Source organism: Myotis daubentonii, chromosome 12 (assembly GCF_963259705.1).
Source record: "Myotis daubentonii chromosome 12, mMyoDau2.1, whole genome shotgun sequence".
Lineage (NCBI taxonomy): Eukaryota > Metazoa > Chordata > Mammalia > Chiroptera > Vespertilionidae > Myotis > Myotis daubentonii.
Window position 1 is genome coordinate 60,960,514 of NC_081851.1, and position 20,064 is coordinate 60,980,577.

The 20,064-nt window shown below is 45.3% G+C and overlaps 1 protein-coding gene and 1 non-coding gene across 2 annotated transcripts in view; one reads left to right on the top strand and one right to left on the bottom strand.

The window, feature by feature from the left end:
* Positions 1–7,909: 7,909 nt before the first annotated feature.
* The window catches only part of GALM (galactose mutarotase), a 46,100-nt gene continuing 33,945 nt past the window's right edge, over positions 7,910–20,064 (bottom strand). Inside the window, exons 5-7 of the mRNA XM_059660069.1 lie at positions 12,487–12,628; positions 10,936–11,110; positions 7,910–9,831 (exon numbers count right to left, since the gene is read on the bottom strand). Coding sequence (XP_059516052.1) covers positions 9,754–9,831; positions 10,936–11,110; positions 12,487–12,628 — 395 coding nt within the window. The 3' untranslated portion in view covers positions 7,910–9,753. The remainder of the gene's footprint in view (positions 9,832–10,935; positions 11,111–12,486; positions 12,629–20,064) is intronic.
* On the top strand, positions 18,640–18,763 carry LOC132214093 (small nucleolar RNA SNORA28). The gene has a single exon (XR_009448188.1). It is a non-coding gene; the product is annotated as a small nucleolar RNA SNORA28 (small nucleolar RNA).

A 20,064-nucleotide genomic window follows, 5' to 3' on the forward strand; every position in this document is an offset into this window, starting at 1 on the left:
GGCACTTAAGCTTGGTGTTTTTTCCTTTTCCTACAGACCATTGGCTTTACCTGTTTTCATTTCATTTTTAGACTTGGTAATATATTCAAGGTGTATACAGTGAGAAGGCTCCCTACGCCCAACTCAGCCACGCAGTTATCTCTCAAAAGGCAGCCATTAACCAGTTATGTAGCCTGATCAAATACACATATTTTTTCCTTTTTTCTTTTAACACAAAACATATACACCTTGCTTTTCTCATTTAATGTCTTTACTATAAGTAAAATGGCACTCTTTTTTTTTTTAATGTTTTATACTATTTATTTGCCAGGGTGTTACAGAATTTATGCAGTAAAATTTTGTGCCCCTTCAATGTGCCAGGTACTGCTAGCCTTGGAATACAGAAGTGAACAAAGTATCCTTATGGAGCTTAAATTCTGGAGAGATAAATATCACCTCTAGATTCCCTGACTAAAGGGAATCTTAGTGACTAAAGCTTGAAGGTGGCTGGATGTGATCCTATACAAAAAATACCCTGTTAGTTTTTATTTTGGGTTGTAACATATCTTCAGGAAATCTGGATCCCAGGAAATGAATCCTCTCATTGCCAAGGATAAAAGGACCTGGCAGTAGGGAAAATAGAGGTGAAGGCAGATGGGCTGGTTTTTCTCAGTCATAGTCAGGAGGGCAATCACCAGAATTCCTGGACTCCTGTGACAAGAATGCACTGCTTCCCTTATGAATGAATATGCTATGCTTTAATACTGCTTTTTTTCAGAGTACCAGCTTGTTAGACCAGGATTCAGGAAATTAGGGCCCACAGGCTAGATCTGGCTTACACTGTTTTCATACAGCTAATGAGCTAAGATGGCCTTGACATTTTTATGTGGTTGAAAAAAAAAAAAGGATAATAATACTTAAGGACATGAGAATTATGTGAAATTCAAATGGCAGCATTCACGGGTTTTATAGGTTTTATATGAGTCATGCTCATTCATTTACCTATTGTCTATAACTCTACTACGATGACAAGGGTAATTACAATAGATTGTAAGTCTCACAAAGCTTAAAATACTCTCTGGCCCTTTATATAAAACTAGATGCCCAGTGCACAAAATTTGTGCACGGGGTGGGGGGGGGGGTTGTCCCTGAGCCCCGCCTGCACACTCTCCACTCCGGGACTCCTCGAGGGATGTCCGACTGCCGGCAGGATTGGGCCTAAACCGGCAGTCGGACATCCCTCTCGCAATCCGGGACCACTGACTCCTGACCACTCACCTGCCTGCCTGCCTGATCACCCCTAACCACTCTGCATGCATGCCTGATGCCCCTAACTGCTCCCCTGCCTGCCTGATTGCCCCTAACCGCTCTGCCTGCCAGCCTGATCGCCCCTAATGCCCTCCCCTGCCAGCCGGGTTGCCCCTAACTGCCCTCCCCTGCTGGCCTGGTCGCCCCTAACTACCTCTGCCTCAGCCCCTGCCACCATGGCTTTGTCTGGAAGGATGTCCGGTCTAATTAGCATATTACCCTTTTATTAGTATAGATGTTTGCCAACCTCTGGTTTAGACATGTATCTTCACCTATTTACAATCTTCAAAATAATCTCTGGAAACTTTGGGTGCCAGGATTATTGATAGGGTTTGCAGGGCCTTACCAAGACATACTTTTGTTAGTCTGGGAAGATTGTTTCTCTGTGACTCATTCTTAAGGAAGTGCTTCATGAAGCCAGGAAGCAAATTCTAGCTGAACACATTTATGCACTTGAATATTGGTGAATGTTATGAGACAATAATGGGGAAAGCTTTTACTCTAGGGCAGTGGTTCTCATTCCTAGTTATATTAGGAACCAAGGACCTTTAAAACCTAATGGAACCAAAATTGCTAAGGGTGAAGCCTGGGCATTAAAATCCAAAAACCTCCCCTGGTGATTATAATAAAGTTGGCAGCACTCACATGTGATTCAAAGCTGGGTTCTAAGACTGTATCCTCCAGGTTTCTCTGATCCTTTCTCTAACCAAGTCACCCTAGCCTGGAATGGAACCTTCCTGTGAAAAAAGGCAGAATCTGCATTTTAGTTTCTGTTGGTACCAGTAGAGGTCACTGTGCTCAGAGAAATAGTCATCTGGAAAAAAGAGTTACTGTTCTGTTTAGGATATTTGGAGCAGTATTTACCGGAACTATTGGGTTATGCCCAACACCCATGCTACTCCAGGCATGGCCTCTGGTCATAATTATTGCTTCTATTAGGTGCATATATAACAATTGTTAAATCTGATGTGTTGATTCTTTTATCATAAAAATATCTGACTAATAATATTTCTTGTTTTAAAGTCTATTTTGTCTGATATTAAAATAGCCATTCAAACTCTATGATGCTTGCTGTTTGTATGGTATATCTTTTCCATCCATTTCAGCTTATTGGTGAATATAGGTGTATATAGTTCCTAGATCTTGCTTTTTAATTCAGTCTAGCAAAATGTTTTTTGGAGTATTTAATATGGTTGGGTTTACAGTTGTCATTTTGTTGTTTTCTGTTTCTTTTTTTCGCTTCCTTCAACTGCCTCCTTTTATATTAAATATTTTTTAGTGTATCATTTTAGCTCTTTGGTTTTTTTTAACTTTATTTTTATTATGTCCTTACTAGTTGCATCTTAATTTATCACAGTCTATTTTGGATTAATATTTCAATAAAATACAGAAATTTTGCTCCAATATATTTTCTTTTTCTGAACTTTCCTCCCTTGTGCTCTCTCTCTCTTGTTTATTTATTTTTATTTTTTAAATTAAATCTTTATTGTTCAGATTATTACATTTGTTCCTCTTTTTTCCCCCCATAACTCCCCTCCTCCAAGTTCCCGCCCCACCCTCCGCCCTCACTCCCCACCCACTGTCCTCTTCCATAGGTGCACAATTTTTGTCCAGTCTCTTTCCGCATCTCCCACACCCCTTTCCCCCCCAAGAATAGTCAGTCCGTTCCCTTTCTATGTCCCTGATTCTATTATGATCACCAGATTATTTATTCACTTGATTCTTAGATTCACTTGTTGATAGATGCATATTTGTTGTTCATAATTTGTATCTTTACCTTTTTCTTCTTCTTCCTCTTCTTAAAGGATACCTTTCAGCATTTCATATAATACTGGTTTGGTGGTGATGAACTCCTTTTTCTTTTTCTTATCTGTGAAGCTCTTTATCTGACCTTCCGTTCTGAATGATAGCTTTGCTGGATAAAGTAATCTTGGTTGTAGGTTCTTGGTATTCATCACTTTGAATATTTCTTGCCATTCCCTTCTGGCCTGCAAAGTTTCTGTTGAGAAATCAGCTGACAGTCGTATGGGTATTCCCTTGTAGGTAACTGGGTTTCTTTCTCTTGCTGCTTTTAAGATTCTCTCTTTGTCTTTTGCTCTTGGCATTTTAATGATGATGTGTCTTGGTGTGGTCCTCTTTGGATTCCTTTTGTTTGGGGTTCTCTGCGCTTCCTGGACCTATAAGTCTATTTCTTTCACCAGGTGGGGGAAGTTTTCTGTCATTATTTCTTCAAATAGGTTTTCAATATCTTGCTCTCTCTCATCTTCTGGCACCCCTATAATTCTGATGTTGGTACGCTTGAAGCTGTCCCAGAGGCTCCTTACACTATCTTCGTATTTTCGGATTCTTTTTTCATTTTGCTTTTCCAGTTGGGTGTTTTTTGCTTCTTCGCGTTTTGAATCTTTGACTTGATTCTTGCGCTCCTCTGGTCTGCTGTTGGGTGTCTGTATGATATTCTTTATTTCAGTCAGTGTATGCTTAATTTCTAGTTGGTTCTTTATCACAACATCGAGGGTCTCATTAGATTTCTTGAGGATCTCACTACATTTATCGGCGGTCTCACCAGTCTTTTCGAGGGCCTTACTAAGTTTATCGGCAGCTTCTAGACAGTTCTTGAGAGACCTTAAAAGTGTGGTTTTGAGCTCTATATCTTCCATTTCTGACATTTGCGTCCTGTTTCTTTGTCTCCGCATTTTTTTATCTTTTCTTGGTGCACCCCCTAGTGGTCTTTGTGCGCAGTCTTGTAGTTAAGCCTTGATTGTTGTCGGTAATACCAGGGGTGATTTGACCTCCAGGCTAACTGGCTATGAGAGTCAGCTGTGTCTGCAGTGGGAGAGCTTCTGTGCTGGATCTCTAGGGCGGTGCTAATCTAGCCTTTGCCTGAGGCTATCTGGCAAATGGTTCTGCGCCGGGCTTGGACGGGGCGGGTCCCCGGGGATCTACAGGGTGGGCGGAGCGAGCAGTTATGGCTGCTCTCAGTTCCGTCCCTAGGGGCTCTGCCTCTCAGAGTCCCGGCAACTGCTGCAAACCTCGGAGAGAAAGCTGCCTTCGAGTTCCGACCGAAGCCAGACAGACCCGCTTCTCCCGTTTGAGTCTGGGTCCCTACAGACTCGCCCGGATCTGGAGCTCAGAGTCTGAAACTCCCTCCCGATTGAAAACAACAACCGCGCCCTCCGCCGCCAGCCCGCTCCGCGCACTCCGCACCTGAGTATTTCACTTCAGCACTGCGCCTCCTCTGAGTCTGGGTATGATATTCTCTTTCCTCCTAGTTGTAGAATTTCCACTCAGCCAGCCTTCCTGTGGTTCTGGATGATGTCCGTTCTGTCCTTTAGTTATATCTCTGAAGTGGTTGTTCGAGGCAGCAATCTCCGGCGTTAACCTATGCCGCCATCTTGGTTTCTCCTCTCTCTCTTGTTTAAAATACATTTTTATTGTTTTCAGAGAGGAAGGCAGAAGGAGAGAAAGAGAAACATCAATGATGAGAGAGAATCATTGATCTGCTGCCTCCCACATGCCCCCTACTTGTGATCGAGACTGCAACCTGGGCATGTGCCCTGGATGGGACTCGAACCTGGAACCCTTCAGTCCACAGGCTTGACGCTCCATCCACTGAGCCAAACCAACCAGGGCTGCTCTATATTTTGTATTATAAACTCAGTGATACCATGTTATAATTATACCTTTATTCAATCTTATATCTTTTAAAGAAATGAGAAAATATACTTTTATTAACTCACATATTTATCATTTCTGATATTATTTATTTCCATGGATTCGAGTTACCATCTTAATTTTCTTTCACATAAAGGACTTCCTCTAGTATTTGTTGTAAGACAGGTCTGCTAGCAATGAATTCTTTCATTCTTTATTTGGAAATGTGTGATCTTTCCCCCACTTTCACTTTTGAGGGGCATTTTTGGATGATATATAATCTCTGGTTTTTAAACACATTGATTATGTCATTCTGTTACCTCCTAGACTCCATTGCTTGAGATGAGAAGTCACATGTCAATTGTATTGATGGTCCCTGTACTGATGAGTTTGTTTTGTTTTATTTCAGAGAGGAAGGGAAAAGGAGAGATAGAAACATCAATGATGTGAGAGAATCATTGGTCGGCTGCCTCCTCCACCCCTCCCCCCCCACCCCACTGGGGATCAAGCCCACAACCCGGGCATGTGCTCTTGACCTGAATCAAACCTGGGATCCTTCAGCCCGTGGGCCAGTGCTCTATCCACTGAGCCAAGCTGGCTAGGGCCTGATGAGTTATTTTTCTCTGGAGTTTGTTGAGCATCTTGGATATATAGATGAATGGTTTTCATCAAATTTGGGGAGGTGTTTTTTTCCCCAAAATTATTTTTTTAAATATTTGTTTGTCCTTTTCTCTCCTCTCCTTTTTGGACTCCCATTACGTGTATGCTGATGTACTTGATGTTGTCCCACATGTGTCTGAGGTTCTTTCCCATTTTCTTCAATCTCTTCTCACTTTTTCAAATTAAATAATTGCTATTAATCTGTCGTCAAGTTCTTATTCTTTCTTTTGCCATCTTGAATCTGCTTCTGAGCCTTTCTAGTGAACTTTTCATTTGTTATTGTATGTTTCAACCTCAGGATTTCACTTGATTCTTTTTATAATCTCTTTAGTATTTTGATTACTTTTTAAAAATCTTGTGTTAATTTTTAAGCTCAGCTTTCTAGGGGGTTGCCCTGCGTCTACATAGGTTAGTGGTCAGCCATTACACTGGACAGAAACACCTAAACCAGTCAGATTTTCCCCCTCTCCTGATGGATCTGTGTGTAGATAGAGTGAATTCAGTGTTTAGGCTGGTTTCAAGTCCCTCCTGGCTTTTACTTTTTGCTAAGCCCCTCTTAATTTTCTCTGCACATGCATGCAGCCCGAGCGTTGGCCAGGAGTGTGTGAATAGCTTGGACCCTCTGGTCTCTTCTGTGCATGTGCGCAGCCTGATTAGGCAGAATGTGCTTGCTGCAATCGTGATTGCGACGTCAGGCTAACAGAGCCGTCGGTCCTCCGTGCTCCCCTAGCACAGAGGCCATTACTTTCCTTGTACTGATGAAGTGTTTGGACGTGGATATAACCCACACTCCAGAGCAAGTGAGCTCCTCATCGACTGCAGCAACCTGCTGGTCCTCATGTTTTGTTTTGCTTTGGCAGAACCCCCACAGGACTGAGCTGGGAAAGTAAGGGGAATGGAAGCAGCCCCAGGCAAGAACACCAGTTTCCCATGGCTCCTACCCAAAGTTCAGTTTTTCAAACGTAAACACATCTCAGATTATGTTTTTGGTCAGTTTCCAGAGCAGCAAAATTGTTTTGTCAGTTTACACACACACACACACACACACACACACCCCGCAGCATAATAGTTGCTTTTTTGAGGTGAGGATTTGCTGAGCACCTTACTTGGTTACAGCTAAAGTGCTACCCAGCCCTAGCCGGTTTGGCTCAGTGGACAAAGCATCTGCCTATGGACAGAAGGGTCCTGGGTTTGATTCCGGTCAAGGGCACATGTCCAGGTTGTGGGCTGGATCCCCAATGGGGAGCATGCAGGGAGCAGCCAGTCAATGATTCTCATCATTGATGATTCTATCTCTCCCTCTCCCTTCCTCTCTGAAATCAATAAAACTATATTTTAAAGTGCTACCCAAAGCATCTGATACTTATGATTGAAGTAATTGGATTGGAGAAGTTGGAACTTAGAGGAAGAAGATAAATACCTTGATTGGAAAAGGACTGCATTCCTGTCAAAACTGTTCAAATAGCCCCTTGTAAACTGGTGATCCAATTGTTTAAAATGGTTATGATTGATAATGGGACATGGGTATATGTTGTGCTTCCTTCCTGTCTTCTGATAGTCCTGTATTTTTTCACGTTCTACTTTTCGCAAACTATCCATTTATTCATTGACACTAACTTTCTTTAGTCAGCTGAGGTTTGACTGACATTGATCACCAAACAGTTGCAACAGTTCAACCTCTACATCATGCCAATTTAGTTTAGTCTTTACAGCAATGTTTGTGCAATTATTTAATATTATATCTTCTTGACAAAATGAGTAGAAATCGGAATAATCAAAATCCCACAGCTAATGATAAGAACTTACTGTCCTATGAATTTGAAACAGGATTCCACAGTTCACTGAGCTGACTCAATGATTCCCTCACCTGTGAAGGGCCAGAACTCAGAACAATAAAGCGCTAATATGGTTATGGGTAGGGGTGTGTGGTAAGGAAGGCTTGGACTCCTGGGGCCTTGGAGGGGCGTGTATGTGGCAGTTTAGTGGATACTTGCATTTTCAATAAGGCTTTCATGCTGTAGTTACATGATGTTTTTCATGTCAAATACCATGTTAGTTCTCACCGCTTCATATGAGCGAAGTGTCCAGTTGTTAGATTGTAAAATTGTTTCTTGCTGACACCTTCAATGATTTCATCATAAAATACAATTATGCTCACATGCCATACTCAACATGCCTCATAACTATGTAGTGTCTTTCCTCAGGCACATTAAAGTTCTCTTTTATGTGTGTGTTTCACGAAAAAGAATAGATTAGTTGCCACCACAAAAGATTAATTTCTCTAAAATTTTACTTTCATCGGACTTATGGCTTGACAATCAAACTTTGCGTCTTTATTGGCTTTCATAAACACAATTAAAATACCAGTAACTTCTCTCAGATGCTCTAAAGTTGAATATCCTTATTTGGGCTACTCTAGGCTAGGCTTATGGTAAAAACAATTCTATTTTCAGAACAGAGAAAAACAAAGTACTTTGCCTTGCAAGTGAGAAAACAGAGGCCAAGTGAAATTAGATTGTTTGCCCATGTAGTAGATGCCAGAAGCAAAGTTAGTATTAGTTCAGGGCTCCCAGCCGTGTCAGTGCAATTCCACGTCATCAAATTGCTATTGGTCTTTTCTCTCCCAGAGACAGTGATATCCCTGAGGGAACATACTACATCTTAGACATCACCTCCTACCTCCCTTAAAAGACTCAGTAGAGAACTGTGTGCAGATAGGTACTCAGAAAATCTATGCTGAAGTGAACTAAAAGATAAACACTCTCTTTGGTTTATTGTGGTTGCTAAGAAAGGGGAAGTATGGGGAGCTCAATAGGCTGCCAGTTAGGTAGCTTTCCTCTAGGAAGATGCGGGGGTCGTATTGGAGAGCATAGAACCCAGAACACACCATAGACTTGGTCCATGTACGATTTGAAGGTAAGTGAAGAAACTCTGAAGTCTTTGAAAGTGCAGGACTTTTTATTTTTATTTATTAAACTTTTTTTTTTTATTATTTCAGAGGAAGGGAGAGGGGAGAAAGAGATAGAAACATCAATAATGATAGAAATCATTGATTGGCTGCCTCCTGCATGCCCCACACCGAGGATCAAGCCCACAACCTGGGCATATGCCCTGACGGGGAATCGAACCCTGGCCTGGTTCGTAGGACGACACTCAACCACTGAGCCACACCGGCTGGGCGGTGTAGAGCTTTTTAAAATTTCAACTGATTGCTAGTATTTAAAAGGTACCTTTCTTGTAAAACCATCAGCCCCAACCCATCACAGATGACTCAACTCTTCAGGAAAAGAGGGAGCCCCAAGCCTCATATAACATCTGTTCCAGGTGCCATGTGCGGTCCTCAGGTAAGGCCCTCCTCACATGGACATAGCTCCTGACTCTGCTTCCTTTCTTCCATACGGTGTGGGCTTTCTCAGTTAACTTCAATGGCAGAGAATCAAAATTACAGGTTCTTTACTGTACTTTAAGTCACACCACGTCCAAGGCAGGGAGACAGTTAATCACAGGATAATGCTTTTTATAAAAGTGAACCTGGGAAGCAAGGCTGGCTCTAAGAGATAAGGGTCAGACCCCGCTTTGCCCATGAGCGGTGGAATGCATGACTGACCTCAAGTCCTGGCACATTGTTCCTGGCTGTGGGCCCTCAGGTGGTTCATTTAGCTTCTTTAAGCCTCAGCTCCCTCACTTGTCAATCATCTACTCAGGGCAGAGGTCCATCTGCCAGCATGTTGAGTGAACTAATGTGGCCTCTGAGAACTCCAAAGTGATGCTCAAGGGCAAGGTGGTTTGAGGTAGAGGAGGAAGAAAAAGAAAGGGAATGAGTGTCGGCTCAAAGAAAGCAGGGGTGAAAAGTAGAAAAGAAAGGCGGGGGGAGAGATGGAGCCAACAGCATGGGGTCTGGGCTGGGGTTAGGGCTTGGGTGATGCTTGGTGGTTGGCTTCTCTTAACTACACAGAGAATAGAGCTGATTATTAGAGCCAGTCACTGGAAAGGAGATCAGTATTCAGAGTGGTGGCATGACAGCTTCCATTTGTATGATTTTAATTCACGGGATCACTTTTAAAGCCTCTGATCTTCATTTCATCTCTGAATAGGAGACAGGCTGCTGAAGGGCTCCCAGCCTGGTTCTGGAGCAGGTCATGTCTTCACACTTCCTTAGGCCACAGAAAACCTGAACCAAGTGGTGTGGTCATACTCCTCACCAGGCCGCAGCAGCACAGGCGGGAAGTGGGGCTGTGGAGGGAAAACACAGGTTACACCTTGCCAGCCCAGGCTGCACCCTTACCCAGTCCATACGGCAATATAAGACTGTTTACGGTTGTCTGGCCAGCGTGGCTCAGTAGTTGAGCGTCGACCTAAGAACCAGGAGGTCACAGTTCAATTTCTGGTCAGAGCACATGCCTAGGTTGTGGGCTTGATCCCCTGTGTGGGGTGTGCAGGAGGCAGCTGATTGATGATTCTCTATCATTGATGTTTCTATCTCTTTCTCCCTCTCCCTTTCTCTCTGAAATCGATTATATATATATATATATATATATATATATATATATATATATATTCAATAAAAAACATACTTAAAAAAAAAAAGAACTATTTATTGGTTTCCCATGAGATAAAGAATTTGAGCCAAGCCCTAACCAGTTTGGCTCAGTGGATAGAGCGTTGGCCTGTGGACTCAAGGGTCCCAGGTTTGATTCCCGTCAAGGGCATGTACCTTGGTTGCGGGCACATACCCAGTAGGGAGTGTGCAGGAGGCAGCTGATCGATGTTTCTCTCTCATTGATGTTTCTAACTCTCTATCCCTCTCCCTTCCTCTCTGTAAAAAAAAAAAATCAATAAAATATATTTAAAAAAAAAAAAAAAGAATTTGAGCCAGAATGAAAATCAACTACATCACTAAGCACACTTTGTAGTAGCAAGACTTTCTTGAAGGAAGCAGTGTGTGGCTTTATACTCTGGTGCAAGCTACATGCGTCTTATCATAGGCAGGCGCTTTGCAGAGCATTCATTACTCCAGGAAATAGCTAGAAAAAGTTATGAGGAAGCAAATAGGAAGAGAAGACATGAAGGATCGCCTTAAAAGTGTGGTTGTAGAAAATGCGTAGGTATTGATGAGAAACAATCACCTGAATAAAGGCTTTGAAGGTACAAAATAAGAGATATTTTAAAAAACATGTAGATGCCATGCTAGTAATTTGACTGTTTCCTGTGTTGATCATGACTTGGAGAAGAGAACACACATGGACGTGTGGCTCACACGGACCTGAGTCATGACCTCTGCCCTACAGTGTGACCTTGGACACACCACCCCTCTAACAGGCCTGCCTGTAGCTTTACCTGATTGACGGCATCGGGCCAGTTCTGGGTCTCGAGGCAGAAACCAGAGTGCTTGGGATAGACTGCTCCGCTCTTGCCCGTCAGTGTGCCGTCCAGGAAGTTGCCCGTGTAAAACTGGACCCCGGGCTGGGTGGTGTGCACTTCCAGGACCCGCCCGCTTCCAGCGTGATGGACCCTGGGGATAAAGCCACACATGGGGACAGGCAGAAGCCGGGAAAGCAGCTTTGAAACAGGGGTCGGACCCCGTCACAGAGCCCGGACAGGACATACGGAGGAGGCGGGGAGGGACAGCATCTTGGGAAATTCTCACAGCCTCCGAGGTGAGGCCTTAGCAGGTGGTTTTGAGGATCCTCAATAGTAACTTTTCACTCTGCATTTGGTTTCTCTGGGGAAGGACAAAACAGACTCCCCCCAGCCAGGGGTGTGCGTGTGTGTGCGTGCGTGTGCATGCGTGTGTGTGTGTGTGTGTGTGTGTGTGTGTGTGTGTGTTGGGGGCAGCCAGATTGGAGAGAGGCAATTTTAAGGTTTTAGGGTCCTGGAGGGGCTGGGATTCTTTCTCATAAAGAGCTGGAGCGAAACAACCAGCTGTTTTTTTGAGAGACACGCTTTCCTCCCTGGGACCAGAGCGGGCTGTGCTCTTTAGTCAGCTCTCCCCGACATCTGCTGGGGTTTCTGCAACGTCACTGTTTTCTTTTGTTTCCAAACCAGGCCTCTACAGAGGTCTCTGTCAAGAAAGCCTGGGCCTCAGTCTCTCTGAGAAGAAAACATCCCCCCATGTGTAGTCAGCCAGGAAGGCAAAGGGAAGGCGTGTGGGGAAGAGGCGGTTTGGAGAGAAGGCAGTGTCTCCTCAGGGGAGGGCAGGGCGGGAGGGGCGAGCAGTGGGCCCAGAGGGGAAAAGCAGGCTTGAGCTGCAAGAACACAGCCGGGACCTGGGGCCGGGACGCCGTGGGAAAGCAGGCTTTTTAAGTTCTCTTTCTTCTTAGAGTTTGGATCATTTTCTCATACTGAAAATCATTCTACAAACACTCAGGGCCATTTGCTAGTGGCAAGCATGGCATGAGGCAGAGGCAGGGATTCGCAAAGCTGAGGTGGCAGACGGGGCTGGGGTTAGTGAGGCGGGTGTGCACACTGCCTCTGGGGCTGACGAGAAGTGCGGCCTCCAACCTTGCATGGACACGGGCAGAGCAAAATCACAAGTCAAGGGAGCACGGAGGGCTCTGGGAGTTCAGGGAAGGCAGAAGGGGCTTCAGTCAGGAGGAATGAGGGCTTCTAAGAAAAACTGGGCCTTGAAGAACAGGCGGAGCTGGAGAGTGGGAGCAGAGAGAGAGGGGACGCCGGGCAGGGGCAGGGATGATGGCATGTGGGAGCGGGGAGGGGGCGGGAAAATTCTGCAGAGCTCACCTGTGGAATACAAGCTTTGAAAAGACATGGGATGTGGTATTTGGTCCCTGTAGCGTAGTAAATGGCATTGGTGTGGCCAGAGGAAAAGCTCCCCAAATAGGGGTTGCTATCTCCTCTTCCCTGCAGCGGCAGGAAGTGGAGCGTACCTACCGCGCACAAAAGTGCTTTTCCTTGGAGCCCTTCAGACAGAAATTGTGGTCAAAGCCACCGACGTGGAACTCCTGCAGGTGTTTCCCAAGCACCACCGGCTTCCTCAGGTCAAATGCGGTTCCTTGCACTGGAGCAACTTCTCCTGGTGGGAAGAGGCAGGGAAAGGGGGGATAAGTGCCCAACCCGAATCTTCAGGCCCTGTCCTAAAGGCCCACGGGTCCCACCCTCTCTGCCTGCATTTCGATTTGTAAAGGAGATGGGAGTCCAGATCCTACAAAGGAGAATGAATTATTCGATTTTTTAAAAAAAATTGTAAGATGCTACGGATTGCAAAGGCAGTGGTCATAACATTCAGAATCATTCACATGTGAAAGAAATAAAAACCATGAGGAGATGCATAATTTCCATTATGGGCTCAGCTGGATAAGGGGTGATGGTTGTCCTAACCATGGCGTCAATCACTTTGATGGCATTTCTCACTTTAGTGCTGAACTATCTCAGGGCTCATAACCAAGCATTAGCTCCTGGAGTGGCTAACCAGACACCAACAATGTCCCTGAGAGGAGGGATTCGCAACCCATGTGGGGCCATTACTGGCCAAAAGACACTGGCAACCCCCTTCCCAATCACTTCCCTGTAGACACACTCTAAGCTGAAGCGGGGCTGTTAATAAGAACACAGGGACAAATGAGTTCGCTGGGACAGTCCAGGGCAAGGACGCATGGCCACTCTACTATTTGCCAATTTTAGAGTCAGTCTGAAGGCAAGCTTTGTGTCTCCAGGCGTGATTCCTGGGGGAGTTACAGTCCGCAAGGCTGTGTGTGTGAGCCAGCCTCCTCAAGCTCTAAGAGCAGCCCGTCTGTGCTTGCCTTGAAGTGGGACATCTTGAAGCCTCTTCACAATGGTGTGGGTGGGGACTCAGTGCTGAGGTGGGGACCCTGCAGTGTGGGGCCCCTCCACTCTTAAAGGGCAAAGCACAGAAGGAGCATGGACAGGAGCCCCGCCGTGGTGGTCACCACAGCCAGTGCCCCGTCAAGAGCATCCCTCTGGTGTTACAGAACTGAAGGGTGTCGGACCCGAAGGGTTTCTCAGAGCTCACCTGGTCCAAACTGCTCATGTAACCTGAGGAACCACCCGCATAACTTGGCATTATCAAACAGCCACCTATGATACTGACACACTGCATTTCATTAATTTAAGACACTCATCTTCACAGTTTAAAACCTCTGAAATCATGTTATGGTTTAACTGGCAGTTTTTCCTTTCTTCATGGGATGTGAAATAATGAATTTTACAATTGATGGCATCTTAGAGTGGATAAAACATGTAAAAAAAATGAACAAGTAATCAGGGATTTGAGGGCAAAAAGGAGAAATGAGGATTATTTCATGAGTGATTTCAAGTAGAGGTTAAAGGGACATTGTTCTGAAAACAGTGCCATTTTGCCCTGTCACCTTTCAGTCCCTTCCTGACGCAAACGGCCCAGCGGTAAGAGAGAAGACAGGCAGTGGGGTGGGCGTAGGGGTGGCGGACTGGGAGATTTCATGGAAGAAATGACAAGGGTTGAGCAGAAGCTTGAGCTGAGATCATATTAGGTTGAATGGGTGAGGAAGGTTGAAGATGTGGAGGAAACAGCTTGAATACAGGTGATAGGGAGTTTCTATGATATAGAATTATAATATTATGTATATTATAATATTTCCATGTATGTATACAATATATATGTATATATTTACATTATATATAATATACTTATATTATTTAGTTATTTTCTATATATTCCTAGTTTTGGAGTTTGATTTCCTTTTTTTTTTTCCCTGCAAAAAACTTTATTGTTTACATTGGTTCAATACATGGGAGTGGTCTTCAGGGTGGTTAAAAAAATGTTTAGGGGTTTCGGGGAGAGGCTCAGGTAAAAGCCAGACACTAGGGGATGCAGAGGGGCCCCTCACAGGCCTCTGGGCTCCAAAGGCTCCTAGTCATGCCTGAGGGTGAGCCTGTAGAAGAGATACTCAGCCAGCCCAGCCTGGGGGCCCGCAGCCTGTGGAGGTGAGTCAGGTGTCGCCCATCTTCCTGATGAGTTTCTCCTCCTCACCCAGGAAGTGGTTCTGCAGGAAGTCACAGAGCTGAGGGTCTGCGGGTAGAACCAGGGCCTGCAGCTCCAGGAGGGCCTGGTTCAGGCTCCTCTCCAAGGCCAGGGCGGCTTCCATACACCCTGAGTTTTGCCCACTCATCTTGGGGAGGCTTCAGCAGGACCTGAGAGAGAATGTGGCCACCGCACTGGTTTTGCATCTTTAAGAGACGCTCAGCGCTCTCGCACTTCTTCGCTGCAAATTCTCCGAGACCCACGCCCTCCAGAGCCACATCGTCAGGTGAAAATAGAAGCCAGAGAGAGGTAGGTGTGGGAGGCCCGCAGGTGCAGGTTGGCCAGGCGGTTGACCCCAGCCTCCACCTCGGTGGAATCATTCTGACGAATTTGGGAGCTCATGGTTGTTGGGCAATAAGGAGTTAAGGTAGAAAAAGAAACCAGTGTGTTGGCTGGTCCTGGAGATGGTCCCAAAGGTGGTGACGGGATAAGACCCTGGAGGGTGGCCGGAGGCTGGAAGAAGGGGCGTCCCTGGGTCTGTTCTGTCCACACACAGTTGAAGCAAGAGACAGATCCGGGAGCGCCGAGGGCACTGGCTGATTTCCTTTTTGATTGAGGAATTATTAAGAGTGAACACATTCCTAGGTCAATATTGGCTGTATTACTTATGTTTTGTGACAAGGCCTCAGGTTTCCTTTACGGGCTTAGATGTGCTCATTTCTGTGTGAACCTTCATTGTGAGTTGCATCCTTTATCATTACAAGATGTCCTCTTCTATGTAATTTGACGCTCTCTGCCCTGAAACCAGCCTGTACTGGTAAGAGGGAGACCCTGCTACTTCGGCCTTCAGGTGTTTGGTGTGCTCCCGAAGTCTCATATTTCAGCCTTCCTGAGTCACTCGGTTTGTACACGGCCTTCCGCTGGGTTTTGCTTTGGGAGTCCATCTCTGAGACTGTGTTTAGCGGGGGCATTCCATGGCATTAACATGACACATACGTGTTCTAAATGTTCTTTGTTCTATCCTTATATTTTGTGGCATGCTTTCCATGTTTATGAATTCTAGTTATTACTTTAAAAAAATCTTTTACATATGATTGGTTTGTGTGTGTTTCTGATCAGTTAGAAGGTGTGTATTTTTGTTTTACATCTATAAGTAACTTCAATGTAATAAATTAATGTTGTTTCTTAGACTCTGCCTAGCGACTCCTTCCTCCCCCTTCCCCTTCTCCTCTTTGCCCAGTAGGGTTTCTTGATGGTTTAACTTTGAGTATTCTTACCAAGGGCGCTTTTCTTTCCCAGCAGATGGTGCTAGAGACACGATAGAAAGAGCTTTGTTTATAAAACAAACATCGACCTCATTTGAGTTCAGATTCAGCCCTCTAACCCCTGATCTGTTCTGGGAGAAGGAATAGTTGAACTTTTTGGATCTGTAAGGCCAAAGGCCAAATCTTGGCGGTGACCCGGCCCCCCTCCCCCCCCCCCCCCCCCACACACACACACTCCAGGTGCTATTGTTCTGTGAAGTCTGGGTGACCAACCATCTCCCAAAGTGACTTTAAAAAAAGACAACTGTTTCCTTATGAACCAATTAGACTGGGAAAAAGAAGCAGCTGTTCTCAGGGGCGCAGCAGATTTTAAGGTTACCCATCCATACGCTAAGTGGAAACTTACGTTATGCTTTCTTCCCTTATATGGTGTTCACAATATCTGGTTCTTCCCTAAAGCTATACTTGTCTCAAAATCTAACCCTGGTGACAGCCCTGGACAGTGATTTGTCTAGGTCAGTCAAGACTACTTACTTCTCTTGACTTGGAAAAAGGAAAGTCATGCAGTTTTCATGACATAAGGAGCCAAGGGCGAATTTCCAGTCTGTCTGCCTGATCTTGAGCAATCTACAAATCAGCATTTATTTTACTTTCCTCTCTGTAAAACGAAGCTGCTATTATTTGCAGCCTTACACGTTACATGGAAATATTCGACCATGTAACGGCAAAGAAGCCCTGATTTTAAAAATGAGAAACTTGGGATAATTCTAAAGTGAGGTTTTGCTAAAATGAAAAGAAAACATGAAAAAAAAGGTTCCAATCTGTCTTTTCCAGCCTCATGCCCTCATACAGCCCCTCATGTGCCTAGTGGTTGGGCACATAGAAAATTTGGAATTTGTTCCCAGATTCACCCTGTCTTTGGGCCCTTTCTCATAACCGGAATGTCCGTTCTGTGCCCCCCACACCCACCACACTCTGGCACAGTCCACGGGATCATTTAAGAATATTCTTGCCCTAGCTGATTTGGTTCAGTGGATACAGCATCAGTCTGTGGACTGAAGGGTCCCAGGTTCAATTCTGGCCAAGGGCACAGGCCAGGGTTGCAGGCTCGATTCCCCCCCAGTAGGGGGCGTGCAGGAGGCAGCCAGTCAATGATTCTCTCTCAACATTGATGTTTCTCTCTATCCCTCTCCCTTCCTCTCTGAAATCAATAAATATATATTTAAAAAAGGAATATTCTTCAATGCCATTTCCTCTGTGAAGTACTGCAACCTCCACAGTGAGAATAATCCTCTTTTCTACTTTGTTCCCATCACACTTTAAACATATATTCCCCCAAACATTCATCACATTATAGCATATTTATAGGATTATGTCAAGCTGTTTGTCTAAAACAGTGCTTCTCAACCTTTCTAATGCTTCGACGCTTTAATACTGTTCCTCATGTTGTGGTGACCCCCAATTTCATTGTTACAAATTGAACATAAAGCATAGTGATTCATCACAAAGCAATATGTAATTATATATGTGTTTTCCGATGGTCTTAGGCAACCCCTGTGAAAGGGTCGTTCGACCCTCAAATCGGTCGCGACCCACAGGTTGAGAACCGCTGGTCTAAAAGGAATGTGAGTTCCTAGAGCGCCAGGGTGGTGCCGTATCTATCTTTGTACCCTCCGGGCAAGAAGCAGACTCTTTCTGGACGGAAAAACTGATGATGACAATGAGAAAATGGGGATAACTGTGAACGGTGTCGTATCCTGTGACAAAGTCAGAATGAAAGATCTAGAAAGAACCTTAGGAATGACCTCATCTAGTCCCTTCACTTTACCGATGAGGAGGCTGGGATCCAGACAGCTAAAGGGACTTGCCCAGGGTGACACATCCCCACAGTGTCAAAGTCTCCAGGCCCCTTCTCAAGTGCTTTCCACCGCACCCTGGAGTGGCTTGGTTAGAGCCCCTTCCACCCCCACCCCCACCCCCAAGTGTTCTTGGTTTTTCTCACGAATGTGCAGTTCTAACTTTGTGCTTTGATGCTAAGAATAGAAGGAGATGTCAAAATAGCTCTCTCAGCAACGCTGAGTGTTGAGAAAAACGCAGCGGAAATGGAGAGGGTGCCCTTGTAGAGGAGTCACATCACTAGACTTTGGTTTTGAAGCCGCCAGGAAGCTGAGGTGTTGGCAGAGAGGAGCTGTTTTCTGAAGAGGACCCTTCTGCAGGTTGGCCGGGTGTGCACTGGAGTCTGACAGCAATGCCTAGCAGATGGTGGGCTCTGGCCCGAAGGTGCGGGTTACAGCTCTGGGGCACAGGCGCCACCTGAGGCCGCATTTCTGACTGTGGGCACCACTAAGGACCCAACTGAGGTTACTGTCAGGGATTTAGAGTGAGACCAGTAGCTGCCTATTGGCATCGGTGGAGGGTGGGGCAGGGGGATGGGGGGTATTAGCCAGAGCTGAGTTCTGTTAGGAGAATACAAAGAAGAGGGAGGGTGCAAGGGAGCTGAGCGCGGATGCCAAGAGACAATTCTAAGGATGGACTTCTGACCTAATCTGGGGGGAGTGAGGTCATGAGGAAGTGAGGGCCCGTGAAAAGGTGGTAAGATCAGAGATTATATAGGTACTTGTAGCATCATAATTATTGGAGCTGGCAGACATCTTAAATGGTGATCATGGAAGGCTGCAATTATGACCATAAGAGTGAGTAGCTGAGAAGGGTGGAGGATAAGATCATTGGAAGAGAGGATGTGAAGAAGCTGAGAAGTCAGGGTATCATTAATATGGATAATGAAATAAGAATTATTATTGCAAGCAACACTCTGTGGCAGATGATCGACACGGTCTGACACAATTTGAGCTTGCTATAGCCACAAAGTTCAACCTATTCCGGTGCTCACCTCTATGAGACGAGCCGTTATTCAGACTTAGGCAGTGTTAAAAAAAAAAAAAAAAGAATTATGACAAGAGTGGTGTTGGGGTGACATGAGCGAGGAACGAGAATGACTTGGAGTGGGGTCTATGGATGACCTCAGCAAAGAGGCATTAGATCTGCTTTCTATTTGCACTTCTGGCCAAGATAGAATTACCTGTCCTCTGGGAGTAAAGGAGAAGCCCACTGCCTCCGTGAAATCCACCTCTTACCTCCCATAAGGGATTCTTGCACACGTTCTATTATGAGGAATGTGGCCTTTTCCCCATGACTGCTTATGGCAGATGGCATTTTTAAAAGATGGCCACGCAGTATATACCCCATCCTACATGCTCTTCTTATGTTGACACCCCTTCACTGAGGTGTGAAGCCTCCGTTCCCTCCCTTAAACTTAGACGGAACTTTACAATTGCTTCGACCAATAGAATGTGGCGCAGCGATGCTGCGATTTCTGAGGCCGGGTTCCAAAACCAGAATGACTTTGGCCTGGGTCTCTGTCTGTCAGGACCCCAGCTGCCATGTCCTCAGGAAGCTCAAGTCACATCACAAGGCCATGTGTGGGGTGTTCTGGCTGACAGCCCCAGCTAAGTCCCCAACCAATAGACAGCACTGACTGCCAGACAGGTGAGTGGGCGAGCCTCCTGATGATTCCAGCCCCCGGTTCTGAACTTCCAACAGAGGCCCCTGGCATCATACGCAGAGGAAAGATAATGTGCTGTCTAAATCCCTGACCCAAGAAACAAAGATATTAAATGAAGTGTGAAATAATTTATCAAATAGCAATAGATAACTAGTATACTGCCTTTGGGTGTTAATTACTTCTTGTCACTTACTTGACAAGTCCTGGTGGGAGGTTAACATACCCCTTCCTCCCCCCACTCCTTTAACATAGAAGTGATTTTAAATAATTCTACCTTAAGGACACTAATCCTTGCAATTACTTTTGGATAGGGAAAAAACAAATACAAATATTTTAGGTTACTCATTTTTTAAAACAATATAGTGTGAGATACACACACACACACACACACACACACACACACATGCTAGAGGTCTGGTGCACAAATTTGTGCACGGGTGGGGTCCGGCTGGCCCGCCCCGATCAGGGCCCATTGGACCAGGCTGGCTGGGGGGAAGGACCGCAGGTGGTTGGCCTGCCAGCCCTGCCCCCTGGTCGAACTCCAATTGAACTCCTGGTTGAGGGGACAATTTGCATATTAGCCTTTTATTATATAGGATATTTTATTGATTTCAGAGAGGAAGGGAGAGTTAGAAACATCAATGATGAGAGAGAATTATTGATCG